General features: G+C 44.2%; 1 protein-coding gene across 1 annotated transcript in view; it reads left to right on the plus strand.

Annotated features, from left to right (window-relative positions):
• The window catches only part of LOC115411482 (melanoma receptor tyrosine-protein kinase-like), an 89,818-nt gene that overhangs the window by 60,345 nt on the left and 16,420 nt on the right, over positions 1–13,053 (plus strand). Inside the window, 8 exon segments of the mRNA XM_030123639.1 lie at positions 325–398; positions 2,003–2,093; positions 8,751–8,950; positions 11,160–11,292; positions 11,401–11,491; positions 11,844–12,001; positions 12,316–12,345; positions 12,425–12,569. Of these exon segments, the coding sequence (XP_029979499.1) occupies positions 325–398; positions 2,003–2,093; positions 8,751–8,950; positions 11,160–11,292; positions 11,401–11,491; positions 11,844–12,001; positions 12,316–12,345; positions 12,425–12,569 (922 nt within the window).

Raw genomic sequence — 13,053 nt, forward strand, 5'->3', positions numbered from 1 at the left:
TTTTTTGCACTGAAATCAAGTGTCTGAATTTTTGCATCTGAATTTTTTTTAATTGTAAATTTATGAACAAAGTTGAATTCAGAGACAAATAATTCAGATACTTAATATCAGTGCAAAAAAAAAAATCAGTTACTTTAATTTAGTGCAAAAAAAATTCAGATACTTAATTTCAGTGGAAAAAAAAATCAGCGCTAGAAATTCAATGGCTTTTATAAGTAAAAATCTAATGACACAGATTTCCTTCCGTAAATCCTCATCAGGGATCTGGACTCGATCATTAAAGTCCAGAAAAAAAACTCCGTAAATCTGTGGTTTATGTTTCAGAGACCGACACTACGGCATCCCGGCCATGGATCCGTCCAAGCTGGAGTACTTCAGGACCCTGAAGGAGATCACCGGTAGGTCTGATCCGGTTTGGGTTGAACCCTTAACGGTCCATGGACACGCCCACAGGTCCAGCCCCTTTCACAGTCACTGTCTGGAAACAGAGGTGGTTTTCCTCAAACACACCGGAGTCCTTGACCACATGTTCATGGAAATACTTGTATAGAACTTCACTGACTCAGTTTGTAAAAATAAATAAATAAATAAAATTAAAGTTAGCGAATCATATGCTCATGCTAAGTTATAAACATGGTTCAGTCAAGATGTTTTAGGTGAAAGTCAGTAAAGAATGGAAGTTTGTCCTCCTTGGATTTCATGTTTTTAGTGGGAATGTAGCTTCAGTGAAGTTAATCCAACATGTCGAATGAACAAAGTATCTGTGAAGTCACACAGATGAAGATGGGCCCACAAACAAACAAACCAACAAACAAACAAACAAACAAACAAACAAACAAACAAACAAACATGAAGTCAATGAGAAATATGAAGACAAAACCAAAAGGATTCAAACACACACTCCTGAGGACGGAAAGGGTTTTAGAGCAGGTTCTCCGCAGTTCTCTGTGGTTATCTGTGTTTCTCTGTGATTCTCTGAGGTTCTCTGCAGTTCTCTGCGGTTCTCTGTGGTTATCTGCGGTTCTCTGCGGTTCTCTGCAGTTCTCTGTGGTTCTCTGAGGTTCTCTGCAGTTCACTGAGGTTCTCTGTGGTTCTCTATGGTTCTCTGAGGTTCTCTGTGGTTCTCTGTGGTTCACTGCGGTTCTCTGTGGTTCTCTGCAGTTCTCTGCGGTTCTCTGTAGTTCACTGAGGTTCTCTGTGGTTCTCTATGGTTCTCTGTGGTTCTCTGCAGTTCTCTGTGGTTCTCTGCGGTTCTCTGTGGTTCTTTGCGGTTCTCTGAGGTTCTCTGCAGTTCTCTGTGGTTCTCTGAGGTTCTCTGAGGTTCTCTGTGTTTCTCTCCGGTTCTCTGTGGTTCTCTGAGGTCCTCTGCAGTTCTCTGCGGTTCTCTGCAGTTCTCTGAGGTTCTCTGCAGTTCTCTGTGGTTCTCTGCGGTTCTCTGCAGTTCTCTGCGGTTCTCTGCAGTTCACTGAGGTTCTCTGTGGTTCTCTGAGGTCCTGTGCAGTTCTCTGCGGTTCTCTGAGGTTCTCTGCAGTTCACTGAGGTTCTCTGTGGTTCTCTGTGGTTCTCTGTTGTTCTCTGAGGTTCTCTGAGGTTTTCTGAGGTTCTCTGTTGTTCTCTGTGTTTCTCTGAGGTTCTCTGAGGTTCTCTGTTGTTTTCTGAGGTTCTCTGAGATTCTCTGTTGTTCTCTGAGGTTCTCTGTGGTTCTCTGAGGTTCTCTGTGGTTCTCTTGTTCTCTGAGGTTCTCTGTTGTTCGCTGAGGTTCTCCGTGGTTCTCTGAGGTTCTCTGTGGTTCTATGTTGTTCTCTGTGGTTCTCTGAAGTTCTCCGTTGTTCTCTGAGGTTCTCTGTGGTTCTCTGTGGTTCTCTGAGGTTCTCTGTGGTTCTCTGTTGTTCTCTGAGGTTCTCTGTGGTTCTCTGTTGTTCTCTGTTGTTCTCTGAGGTTCTCTGTGGTTCTATGTTGTTCTCTGAGGTTCTCTGAGGTTCTCTTGGTTTTATGTCCTCAGGTTTTCTGCTGATCCAGTATTGGCCGGAGAACATGACGTCGCTGTCGGTGTTCGAGAACCTGGAGATCATCAGAGGAAGAACAACTCGCAGGTCAGACTCAGTTTGGTTCAAACTCCACAAGATGTGAACAGGTTCATTATTGAACTGACCAGTGAAAACTGACCACCATGTTCAGAAGAAAAGGCCATTAAACGTCCAGATGTGTGTGTGTGTGTGTGTGTGTGTGTATGTGTGTGTATGTGTGTGTATGTGTGTGTGTGTGTGTGTGTGTGTGTGTGTGTGTCCAGGTGTGTATGACGTTGTATCCTGTTGTTCCAGTGGTCACAGTGTGTTGTTGTGTGTTTTTGTGTTCCAGTGGTCACAGTGTGTTGTTGTGTGTTTTTGTGTTCCAGTGGTCACAGTGTGTTGTTGTGTGTTGTTGTTCCAGCGGTCACAGTGTGTTGTTGTGTGTTGTGTGTTGTTCCAGCGGTCACAGTGTGTTGTTGTGTGTTGTGTGTTGTTGTGTGTTTTTGTGTTCCAGCGGTCACAGTGTGTTGTTATGTGTTGTGTGTTGTTCCAGCGGTCACAGTGTGTTGTTGTGTGTTTTTGTGTTCCAGCGGTCACAGTGTGTTGTTGTGTGTTGTTGTTCCAGCGGTCACAGTGTGTTGTTGTGTGTTGTCTGTTGTTGTTCCAGCGGTCACAGTGTGTTGTTGTGTGTTTTTGTGTTCCAGCGGTCACAGTGTGTTGTTGTGTGTTGTTGTTCCAGCGGTCACAGTGTGTTGTTGTGTGTTGTTGTTCCAGCGGTCACAGTGTGTTGTTGTGTGTTGTTGTTCCAGCGGTCACAGTGTGTTGTTGTGTGTTGTTGTTCCAGCGGTCACAGTGTGTTGTTGTGTGTTTTTGTGTTCCAGCGGTCACAGTGTGTTGTTGTGTGTTGTTGTTCCAGCGGTCACAGTGTGTTGTTGTGTGTTGTTGTTCCAGCGGTCACAGTGTGTTGTTGTGTGTTGTGTGTTGTTCCAGCGGTCACAGTGTGTTGTTGTGTGTTGTGTGTTGTTGTGTGTTTTTGTGTTCCAGCGGTCACAGTGTGTTGTTATGTGTTGTGTGTTGTTCCAGCGGTCACAGTGTGTTGTTGTGTGTTTTGTGTTCCAGCGGTCACAGTGTGTTGTTGTGTGTTGTTGTTCCAGCGGTCACAGTGTGTTGTTGTGTGTTGTCTGTTGTTGTTCCAGCGGTCACAGTGTGTTGTTGTGTGTTTTTGTGTTCCAGCGGTCACAGTGTGTTGTTGTGTGTTGTTGTTCCAGCGGTCACAGTGTGTTGTTGTGTGTTGTTGTTCCAGCGGTCACAGTGTGTTGTTGTGTGTTGTTGTTCCAGCGGTCACAGTGTGTTGTTGTGTGTTGTTGTTCCAGCGGTCACAGTGTGTTGTTGTGTGTTTTTGTGTTCCAGCGGTCACAGTGTGTTGTTGTGTGTTGTTGTTCCAGCGGTCACAGTGTGTTGTTGTGTGTTGTTGTTCCAGCGGTCACAGTGTGTTGTTGTGTGTTGTTGTTCCAGCGGTCACAGTGTGTTGTTGTGTGTTTTTGTGTTCCAGCGGTCACAGTGTGTTGTTGTGTGTTGTTGTTCCAGCGGTCACAGTGTGTTGTTGTGTGTTTTTGTGTTCCAGCGGTCACAGTGTGTTGTTGTGTGTTGTTGTTCCAGCGGTCACAGTGTGTTGTTGTGTGTTTTTGTGTTCCAGCGGTCACAGTGTGTTGTTGTGTGTTGTTGTTCCAGCGGTCACAGTGTGTTGTTGTGTGTTTTTGTGTTCCAGCGGTCACAGTGTGTTGTTGTGTGTTGTTGTTCCAGCGGTCACAGTGTGTTGTTGTGTGTTTTTGTGTTCCAGCGGTCACAGTGTGTTGTTGTGTGTTGTTGTTCCAGCGGTCACAGTGTGTTGTTGTGTGTTGTTGTTCCAGCGGTCACAGTGTGTTGTTGTGTGTTGTTGTTCCAGCGGTCACAGTGTGTTGTTGTGTGTTGTTGTTCCAGCGGTCACAGTGTGTTGTTGTGTGTTGTTGTTCCAGCGGTCACAGTGTGTTGTTGTGTGTTGTTGTTCCAGCGGTCACAGTGTGTTGTTGTGTGTTTTTGTGTTCCAGCGGTCACAGTGTGTTGTTGTGTGTTGTTGTTCCAGCGGTCACAGTGTGTTGTTGTGTGTTGTTGTTCCAGCGGTCACAGTGTGTTGTTGTGTGTTGTTGTTCCAGCGGTCACAGTGTGTTGTTGTGTGTTGTTGTTCCAGCGGTCACAGTGTGTTGTTGTGTGTTGTTGTTCCAGCGGTCACAGTGTGTTGTTGTGTGTTGTTGTTCCAGCGGTCACAGTGTGTTGTTGTGTGTTGTTGTTCCAGCGGTCACAGTGTGTTGTTGTGTGTTGTTGTTCCAGCGGTCACAGTGTGTTGTTGTGTGTTGTTGTTCCAGCGGTCACAGTGTGTTGTTGTGTGTTTTTGTGTTCCAGCGGTCACAGTGTGTTGTTGTGTGTTGTTGTTCCAGCGGTCACAGTGTGTTGTTGTGTGTTTTGTGTTCCAGCGGTCACAGTGTGTTGTTGTGTGTTGTTGTTCCAGCGGTCACAGTGTGTTGTTGTGTGTTTTTGTGTTCCAGCGGTCACAGTGTGTTGTTGTGTGTTGTTGTTCCAGCGGTCACAGTGTGTTGTTGTGTGTTGTTGTTCCAGCGGTCACAGAGTGTTGTTGTGTGTTTTTGTGTTCCAGCGGTCACAGTGTGTTGTTGTGTGTTGTTGTTCCAGCGGTCACAGTGTGTTGTTGTGTGTTGTTGTTCCAGCGGTCACAGTGTGTTGTTGTGTGTTTTTGTGTTCCAGCGGTCACAGTGTGTTGTTGTGTGTTGTTGTTCCAGCGGTCACAGTGTGTTGTTGTGTGTTGTTGTTCCAGCGGTCACAGTGTGTTGTTGTGTGTTGTTGTTCCAGCGGTCACAGTGTGTTGTTGTGTGTTGTTGTTCCAGCGGTCACAGTGTGTTGTTGTGTGTTGTTGTTCCAGCGGTCACAGTGTGTTGTTGTGTGTTGTTGTTCCAGCGGTCACAGTGTGTTGTTGTGTGTTGTTGTTCCAGCGGTCACAGTGTGTTGTTGTGTGTTGTTGTTCCAGCGGTCACAGTGTGTTGTTGTGTGTTTTTGTGTTCCAGCGGTCACAGTGTGTTGTTGTGTGTTGTTGTTCCAGCAGTCACAGTGTGTTGTTGTGTGTTGTTGTTCCAGCGGTCACAGTGTGTTGTTGTGTGTTGTTGTTCCAGCGGTCACAGTGTGTTGTTGTGTGTTGTTGTTCCAGCGGTCACAGTGTGTTGTTGTGTGTTTTTGTGTTCCAGCGGTCACAGTGTGTTGTTGTGTGTTGTTGTTCCAGCGGTCACAGTGTGTTGTTGTGTGTTGTTGTTCCAGCGGTCACAGTGTGTTGTTGTGTGTTGTTGTTCCAGCGGTCACAGTGTGTTGTTGTGTGTTTTGTGTTCCAGCGGTCACAGTGTGTTGTTGTGTGTTGTTGTTCCAGCGGTCACAGTGTGTTGTTGTGTGTTGTTGTTCCAGCGGTCACAGTGTGTTGTTGTGTGTTGTTGTTCCAGCGGTCACAGTGTGTTGTTGTGTGTTGTTGTTCCAGCGGTCACAGTGTGTTGTTGTGTGTTGTTGTTCCAGCGGTCACAGTGTGTTGTTGTGTGTTGTTGTTCCAGCGGTCACAGTGTGTTGTTGTGTGTTTTGTGTTCCAGCGGTCACAGTGTGTTGTTGTGTGTTGTTGTTCCAGCGGTCACAGTGTGTTGTTGTGTGTTGTTGTTCCAGCGGTCACAGTGTGTTGTTGTGTGTTTTTGTTCCAGCGGTCACAGTGTGTGGTTGTGTGTTTTGTGTTCCAGCGGTCACAGTGTGTTGTTGTGTGTTGTTGTTCCAGCGGTCACAGTGTGTTGTTGTGTGTTGTTGTTCCAGCGGTCACAGTGTGTTGTTGTGTGTTGTTGTTCCAGCGGTCACAGTGTGTTGTTGTGTGTTGTTGTTCCAGCGGTCACAGTGTGTTGTTGTGTGTTGTTGTTCCAGCGGTCACAGTGTGTTGTTGTGTGTTGTTGTTCCAGCGGTCACAGTGTGTTGTTGTGTGTTGTTGTTCCAGCGGTCACAGTGTGTTGTTGTGTGTTGTTGTTCCAGCGGTCACAGTGTGGTGTTGTGTGTTTTTGTGTTCCAGCGGTCACAGTGTGTTGTTGTGTGTTGTTGTTCCAGCGGTCACAGTGTGTTGTTGTGTGTTGTTGTTCCAGCGGTCACAGTGTGTTGTTGTGTGTTTGTTGTTCCAGCGGTCACAGTGTGTTGTTGTGTGTTGTTGTTCCAGCGGTCACAGTGTGTTGTTGTGTGTTGTTGTTCCAGCGGTCACAGTGTGTTGTTGTGTGTTGTTGTTCCAGCGGTCACAGTGTGTTGTTGTGTGTTGTTGTTCCAGCGGTCACAGTGTGTTGTTGTGTGTTTTGTTGTTCCAGCGGTCACAGTGTGTTGTTGTGTGTTGTTGTTCCAGCGGTCACAGTGTGTTGTTGTGTGTTGTTGTTCCAGCGGTCACAGTGTGTTGTTGTGTGTTGTTGTTCCAGCGGTCACAGTGTGTTGTTGTGTGTTGTTGTTCCAGCGGGTCACAGTGTGTTGTTGTGTGTTGTTGTTCCAGCGGTCACAGTGTGTTGTTGTGTGTTGTTGTTCCAGCGGTCCACAGTGTGTTGTTGTGTGTTGTTGTTCCAGCGGTCACAGTGTGTTGTTGTGTGTTGTTGTTCCAGCGGTCACAGTGTGTTGTTGTGTGTTGTTGTTCCAGCGGTCACAGTGTGGTGTTGTGTGTTGTTGTGTTCCAGCGGTCACAGTGTGTTGTTGTGTGTTGTTGTTCCAGCGGTCACAGTGTGTTGTTGTGTGTTGTTGTTCCAGCGGTCACAGTGTGTTGTTGTGTGTTGTTGTTCCAGCGGTCACAGTGTGTTGTTGTGTGTTGTTGTTCCAGCGGTCACAGTGTGGTGTTGTGTGTTGTTGTTCCAGCGGTCACAGTGTGTTGTTGTGTGTTGTTGTTCCAGCGGTCACAGTGTGTTGTTGTGTGTTGTTGTTCCAGCGGTCACAGTGTGTTGTTGTGTGTTTTTTGTGTTCCAGCGGTCACAGTGTGTTGTTGTGTGTTGTTGTTCCAGCGGTCACAGTGTGTTTGTTGTGTGTTGTTGTTCCAGCGGTCACAGTGTGTTGTTGTGTGTTGTTGTTCCAGCGGTCACAGTGTGTTGTTGTGTGTTGTTGTTCCAGCGGTCACAGTGTGTTGTTGTGTGTTGTTGTTCCAGCGGTCACAGTGTGTTGTTGTGTGTTTTTGTTTCAGCGGTCACAGTGTGTTGTTGTGTGTTGTTGTTCCAGCGGTCACAGTGTGTTGTTGTGTGTTGTTGTTCCAGCGGTCACAGTGTGTTGTTGTGTGTTGTTGTTCCAGCGGTCACAGTGTGTTGTTGTGTGTTGTTGTTCCAGCGGTCACAGTGTGTTGTTGTGTGTTGTTGTTCCAGCGGTCACAGTGTGTTGTTGTGTGTTGTTGTTCCAGCGGTCACAGTGTGTTGTTGTGTGTTGTTGTTCCAGCGGTCACAGTGTGTTGTGGTGTGTTGTTGTTCCAGCGGTCACAGTGTGTTGTTGTGTGTTGTTGTTCCAGCGGTCACAGTGTGTTGTTGTGTGTTGTTGTTCCAGCGGTCACAGTGTGTTGTTGTGTGTTGTTGTTCCAGCGGTCACAGTGTGTTGTTGTGTGTTGTTGTTCCAGCGGTCACAGTGTGTTGTTGTGTGTTGTTGTTCCAGCGGTCACAGTGTGGTGTTGTGTGTTTTTGTGTTCCAGCGGTCACAGTGTGTTGTTGTGTGTTGTTGTTCCAGCGGTCACAGTGTGTTGTTGTGTGTTGTTGTTCCAGCGGTCACAGTGTGTTGTTGTGTGTTGTTGTTCCAGCGGTCACAGTGTGTTGTTGTGTGTTGTTGTTCCAGCGGTCACAGTGTGTTGTTGTGTGTTGTTGTTCCAGCGGTCACAGTGTGTTGTTGTGTGTTGTTGTTCCAGCGGTCACAGTGTGTTGTTGTGTGTTGTTGTTCCAGCGGTCACAGTGTGTTGTTGTGTGTTGTTGTTCCAGCGGTCACAGTGTGTTGTTGTGTGTTGTTGTTCCAGCGGTCACAGTGTGTTGTTGTGTGTTTTTGTGTTCCAGCGGTCACAGTGTGTTGTTGTGTGTTGTTGTTCCAGCGGTCACAGTGTGTTGTTGTGTGTTGTTGTTCCAGCGGTCACAGTGTGTTGTGTGTGTTGTGTTCCAGCGGTCACAGTGTGTTGTTGTGTGTTGTTGTTCCAGCGGTCACAGTGTGTTGTTGTGTGTTGTTGTTCCAGCGGTCACAGTGTGTTGTTGTGTGTTGTTGTTCCAGCGGTCACAGTGTGTTGTTGTGTGTTTGTTGTTCCAGCGGTCACAGTGTGTTGTTGTGTGTTGTTGTTCCAGCGGTCACAGTGTGTTGTTGTGTGTTGTTGTTCCAGCGGTCACAGTGTGTTGTTGTGTGTTGTTGTTCCAGCGGTCACAGTGTGTTGTTGTGTGTTGTTGTTCCAGCGGTCACAGTGTGTTTGTTGTGTGTTGTTGTTCCAGCGGTCACAGTGTGTTGTTGTGTGTTGTTGTTCCAGCGGTCACAGTGTGTTGTTGTGTGTTGTTGTTCCAGCGGTCACAGTGTGTTGTTGTGTGTTGTTTGTTCCAGCGGTCACAGTGTGTTGTTGTGTGTTGTTGTTCCAGCGGTCACAGTGTGTTGTTGTGTGTTGTTGTTCCAGCGGTCACAGTGTGTTGTTGTGTGTTGTTGTTCCAGCGGTCACAGTGTGGTGGTGGTGGGGGCGTCCCACCTGCGCTGGCTGGGTCTGCGTTCTCTGCAGGAGGTGAGTGCTGGGAAGGTTCTTCTGAAGAACAACGCCCAGCTGTGTTTCACCCAACCCGACAAATGGAGGCGCCTCTTCAAAACCAGCGCTCAGACCGTCTCCTTAAAAGACAACGCTCCGCCCGCACGCTGCCGTGAGTACCGCCCCCTTTGCTTGACCACGCCCACTTGGTTTATCGGAACAACGTCTACACAGTGAACCTTATGCGGGAATCCAAAACCGGACCGCCAAAGGGTCCGGTCGGCCCAGTGGGAGGAGTCTGTTCAATGAAAAATGTACACTAAAGCTGTCAAAGTCCTTTTCAGTCAGTTAGGTTTCATTTTCAGATGAGTCCAATAATAAGTCAAATATCAGCAGAATAAACTATACATTATTTTTTTGGTTTTAAAGTGGAAAAATAAACAAATAAATGTAAATAAAGAAATGTCTTTAGAAAAGTCAGTTTAACTGTACTAATATTCAGTCTGTTCTTAAATGTTCCGTGTGTTTGCAGATCCACTGTGATCTGTACGTTCTAATGCACATGTGGAAAGGATCAGCTGAGGCAGAACACTGTTCAAATGGCACTTTGACTTTTGGGGTTTTTGCACCAAAACAGAGCATTATGAAGTTATTATTTATAGGTTATTACGCAGATATTTGACTGGTCTGATCCACTTTAGATCAGATTAGATCATATACTGTATATCATATGGGCTTATATGTGTTTGGGGCGTACACATTATACCCTGGGTAGTTTAGTCTCTATTTGTTTCTGTTTATTTGTGGCTGAAGGGTGATACAATTAATATAAATGTGCTCTGACGAGTTATTCATTGTTATCTGTTTTAATGTGATAAGTAGCTGATGAAGGAAATTTATTTGGTTATTAATCTGACACTGAAAGTAAGGAAGGGGCGGGACTACATAAGCCTTTGGTTCTTTGTGTTCCTTCTCAAACTGTGTTTATGAGTTCATTCATGTGTGCATCTGTGTTAAATTTATTGTATTTTGTTATTTTTTCTGGGATTAATAACTACTGATGGGTGCAGATGTAACTGACTTCTTGATTTTATTGGGGGTTGTTAGTTTTTTTTTGTTTCCTACTTCAAAGTTGGAGACAAATTAATTAATTTAAATAAATAAATAAATAAATAAATAAATAACTATTGGGCTGAATGTGGAGCCTGAACTAAAATAACTTTCCACATATTCTCATAGATTTGTGGGATTCACTAATGTTTTCTCACTGTCAAGATTCTCACCTTTTATCTGCTCTTATCCAGGTGTAATGAATGAATGAATGAATGAATGAAATCTTTATTTCAAACATGTAGACAGTGCAATCAAAACAAAAACCAACCAACAAAATATAAATACTGGTACAGAAATGATTGATGAGCAAACAAACAACAAAATTAAAAAAAAAAAAAAAATATAGTAAGTAAGTAAGTAAGTAAGTTAATTAATTAATTAATTAATTAATTAATTAAAATAATAATAATAATAAAACAAATGAAATGAAATTATATATGCTTGAAAAGGAGTAGGAAGAAGTAAAACTTCTGTACTCCTACCCCCAATTTCTATTCCTTATGATCACTATATAGAAATTATTATTTTGTCTGAATATCAATATACTACTACTACTACTACTACTACTACTAATAATAATAATAATAATAATAATAATAATAATAATAATAATAATAATAATAACAATAAAAACAATAATAATAATGATAGTATAACAATATCACACATCCTTTTTCCTATATACACTAATATGGTAATACACATTTACAACTTATCCTACTAGATTTTAATACCAGATATTTATTAAAACTAAAAAGAACAAAAAAAACCAAACAAAACAAAAAACAAATCAAAAAACAAACAAACAAAAACACATATACATATATGATATAAATACATGTAATATTCTATATTGTCCTTTATAGTAATAATATATTCATACTCTATCCATATTTAAACTAGATATTATCCGCACGTGTGGCAAAACCCCACTATGAAAAATGTTAAATTTCAGTTGATTGTAAATGGGATGGGCGTGGCCAACTAGCATGTGACCACACCCACTAAACACCATGTAAGGGCAGTTGTTGTGTCATGAGCAAACAGTCAACTTTGGGTCAGAAATTTTACAGAATCACCAAAAAAGTGCAGAAAGAAAAACAACTTTATCAGCAGTGAAATGGACGACCAGTTCCAGAAATCAGAGGAAGTGGTTTGATATTTGTTTTCTCTTAATGGAAAAAAAAACTAAGATAAATTTAAGAGAATATTTGTGCATGAGGCCCTTTGTTTGTCCATATCTGCTCATATGGGGTGGTGTTGTTCAGTTTTACAGAACCAGACGTGTGACAGTGAATGCACCGCCGCCGGCTGCTGGGGTCCAGGTCCGTCCATGTGCGTTTCCTGTCGACACTTTGACCGTAGGGGGCGCTGTGTGCAGCTGTGTAACCTGCTGGAGGGGTGAGACTGATGCTGTGCTGTGTGACCTTTGACCTGTGGCTCTGCCACCCCCCCCCCCCCCCCCCAGTGTCCAGGCTTTTGTCGGTCACATGCTGTGTTTGTGTTCAGTGAGCCCAGGGAGGTGGTGGTGAACAGCAGCTGTCAGGAGTGTCACCCTGAGTGTCGTCTGCAGAGTGGAGTGGAAACCTGCCACGGACCGGTCAGTCAGCTTAGTATTATTATAATTACTTACATACTTAGATTACTTACTTATTACAACTACTATTACTATTATTACAATAACTTTTATCATGTGATTATTATTTATTATTATTAGGACCTTATTATTTCCACTAATACTTTCTAATGTGAATGGATGGATGATTGGATGAATAAATGGATGGATGGATGGATGGACAGATGGGTGGATGGGTGGGTGGATGGTTCAGAACGTTCAAAAGTGACGTTCTGTTTGCAGTCAGAACACCAGTGGGAGGCCTTTATTTGTTCATGTATTTGAGTTAAAGTCCGCTGACCCCCCCCCCCCCCCATGTGTCCTTGGTGTCCCTCAGGGTCCAGACCAGTGTTCCCAGTGCGCCCACTTTAAGGACGGCCCCCACTGCGTCCACAGCTGTCCTCAGGGTGTCCTGGGAGACGGAGACCAGCGGGTGTGGAAGTACGCTGACCGGACGGGCCGCTGTCGGTCCTGTCACCAGAACTGCACCCACGGGTGAGGAACCCGGTCCACAGAAGGCCCGGCTTTTATTCAGACCCGCTTTAGATGGTCTGTCCTAACCCTGTCCGTGGTTTGGTTGGTGTTCGGTAGATGGTCTGTCCTAACCCTGTCCGTGGTTTGGTTGGTGTTCGGTAGATGGTCTGTCCTAACCCTGTCCGTGGTTTGGTTGGTGTTCGGTAGATGGTCTGTCCTAACCCTGTCCGTGGTTTGGTTGGTGTTCGGTAGATGGTCTGTCCTAACCCTGTCCGTGGTTTGGTTGGTGTTCGGTAGATGGTCTGTCCTAACCCGGTCCTGTCTTGCGTCCTCAGGTGTTCTGGTCCTGGACCGTCCGGATGCAGGTAAAACTCATTCACGTCACCTTTTAAAGCTCAAACTGGACCCAGTCCAAACCTCCACCTGCTCTGCCTGTTCTCGCAGCTCTACCCATCAGTCCATGCTGGCGGCGGGCGTGGTCGGCGGGCTCCTGGTCGCCGTCATCGTATCGCTGGTGGTGTTTGTGTTGCTACGGCGACGGCGGATCACGAGGAGGAGGACGATGCGACGGCTGCTGCAGGAGAGAGAGGCGAGAGTGGATTCTGATCCATAAATAGGATGACTGAAGTCATTTCTGTTCATATGACTGATTATTTTATTCATGTCATCAGTTATTTTGTTCATTTATTGATTTATTTGTTCATTTTATTGTTTATTTTGTTCATTTGTATTCATTTAACTGATTATTTTGTAAATTTTTTCATTATTTTTTTATTTCATTGTTTTGTTCGTTTGTGTTCATTTAATTGATTATGTTCCATTTATTGATTATTTAGTTTATTTATTGTTTATTTTGTTCATTTTATTGAGTAGTTTGTTCATTTCTTTTCAATTAAATACTTACTTTGTCATTTCATCAATTATTTTGTCCATTTTATTGGTTTAGTTGTTCCTTTTATTGATTATTTTATTTATTTCACTCATTATAACTGATTATTTTGTTCAGTTTATTGAATATTTTATGGTTGATTTTGTTAATTTGATTGATTATTTTGTTCATTATATTATCAGTT

This window comes from Sphaeramia orbicularis, chromosome 20, assembly GCF_902148855.1.
Source record: "Sphaeramia orbicularis chromosome 20, fSphaOr1.1, whole genome shotgun sequence".
Taxonomy (NCBI): Eukaryota; Metazoa; Chordata; class Actinopteri; order Kurtiformes; family Apogonidae; genus Sphaeramia; species Sphaeramia orbicularis.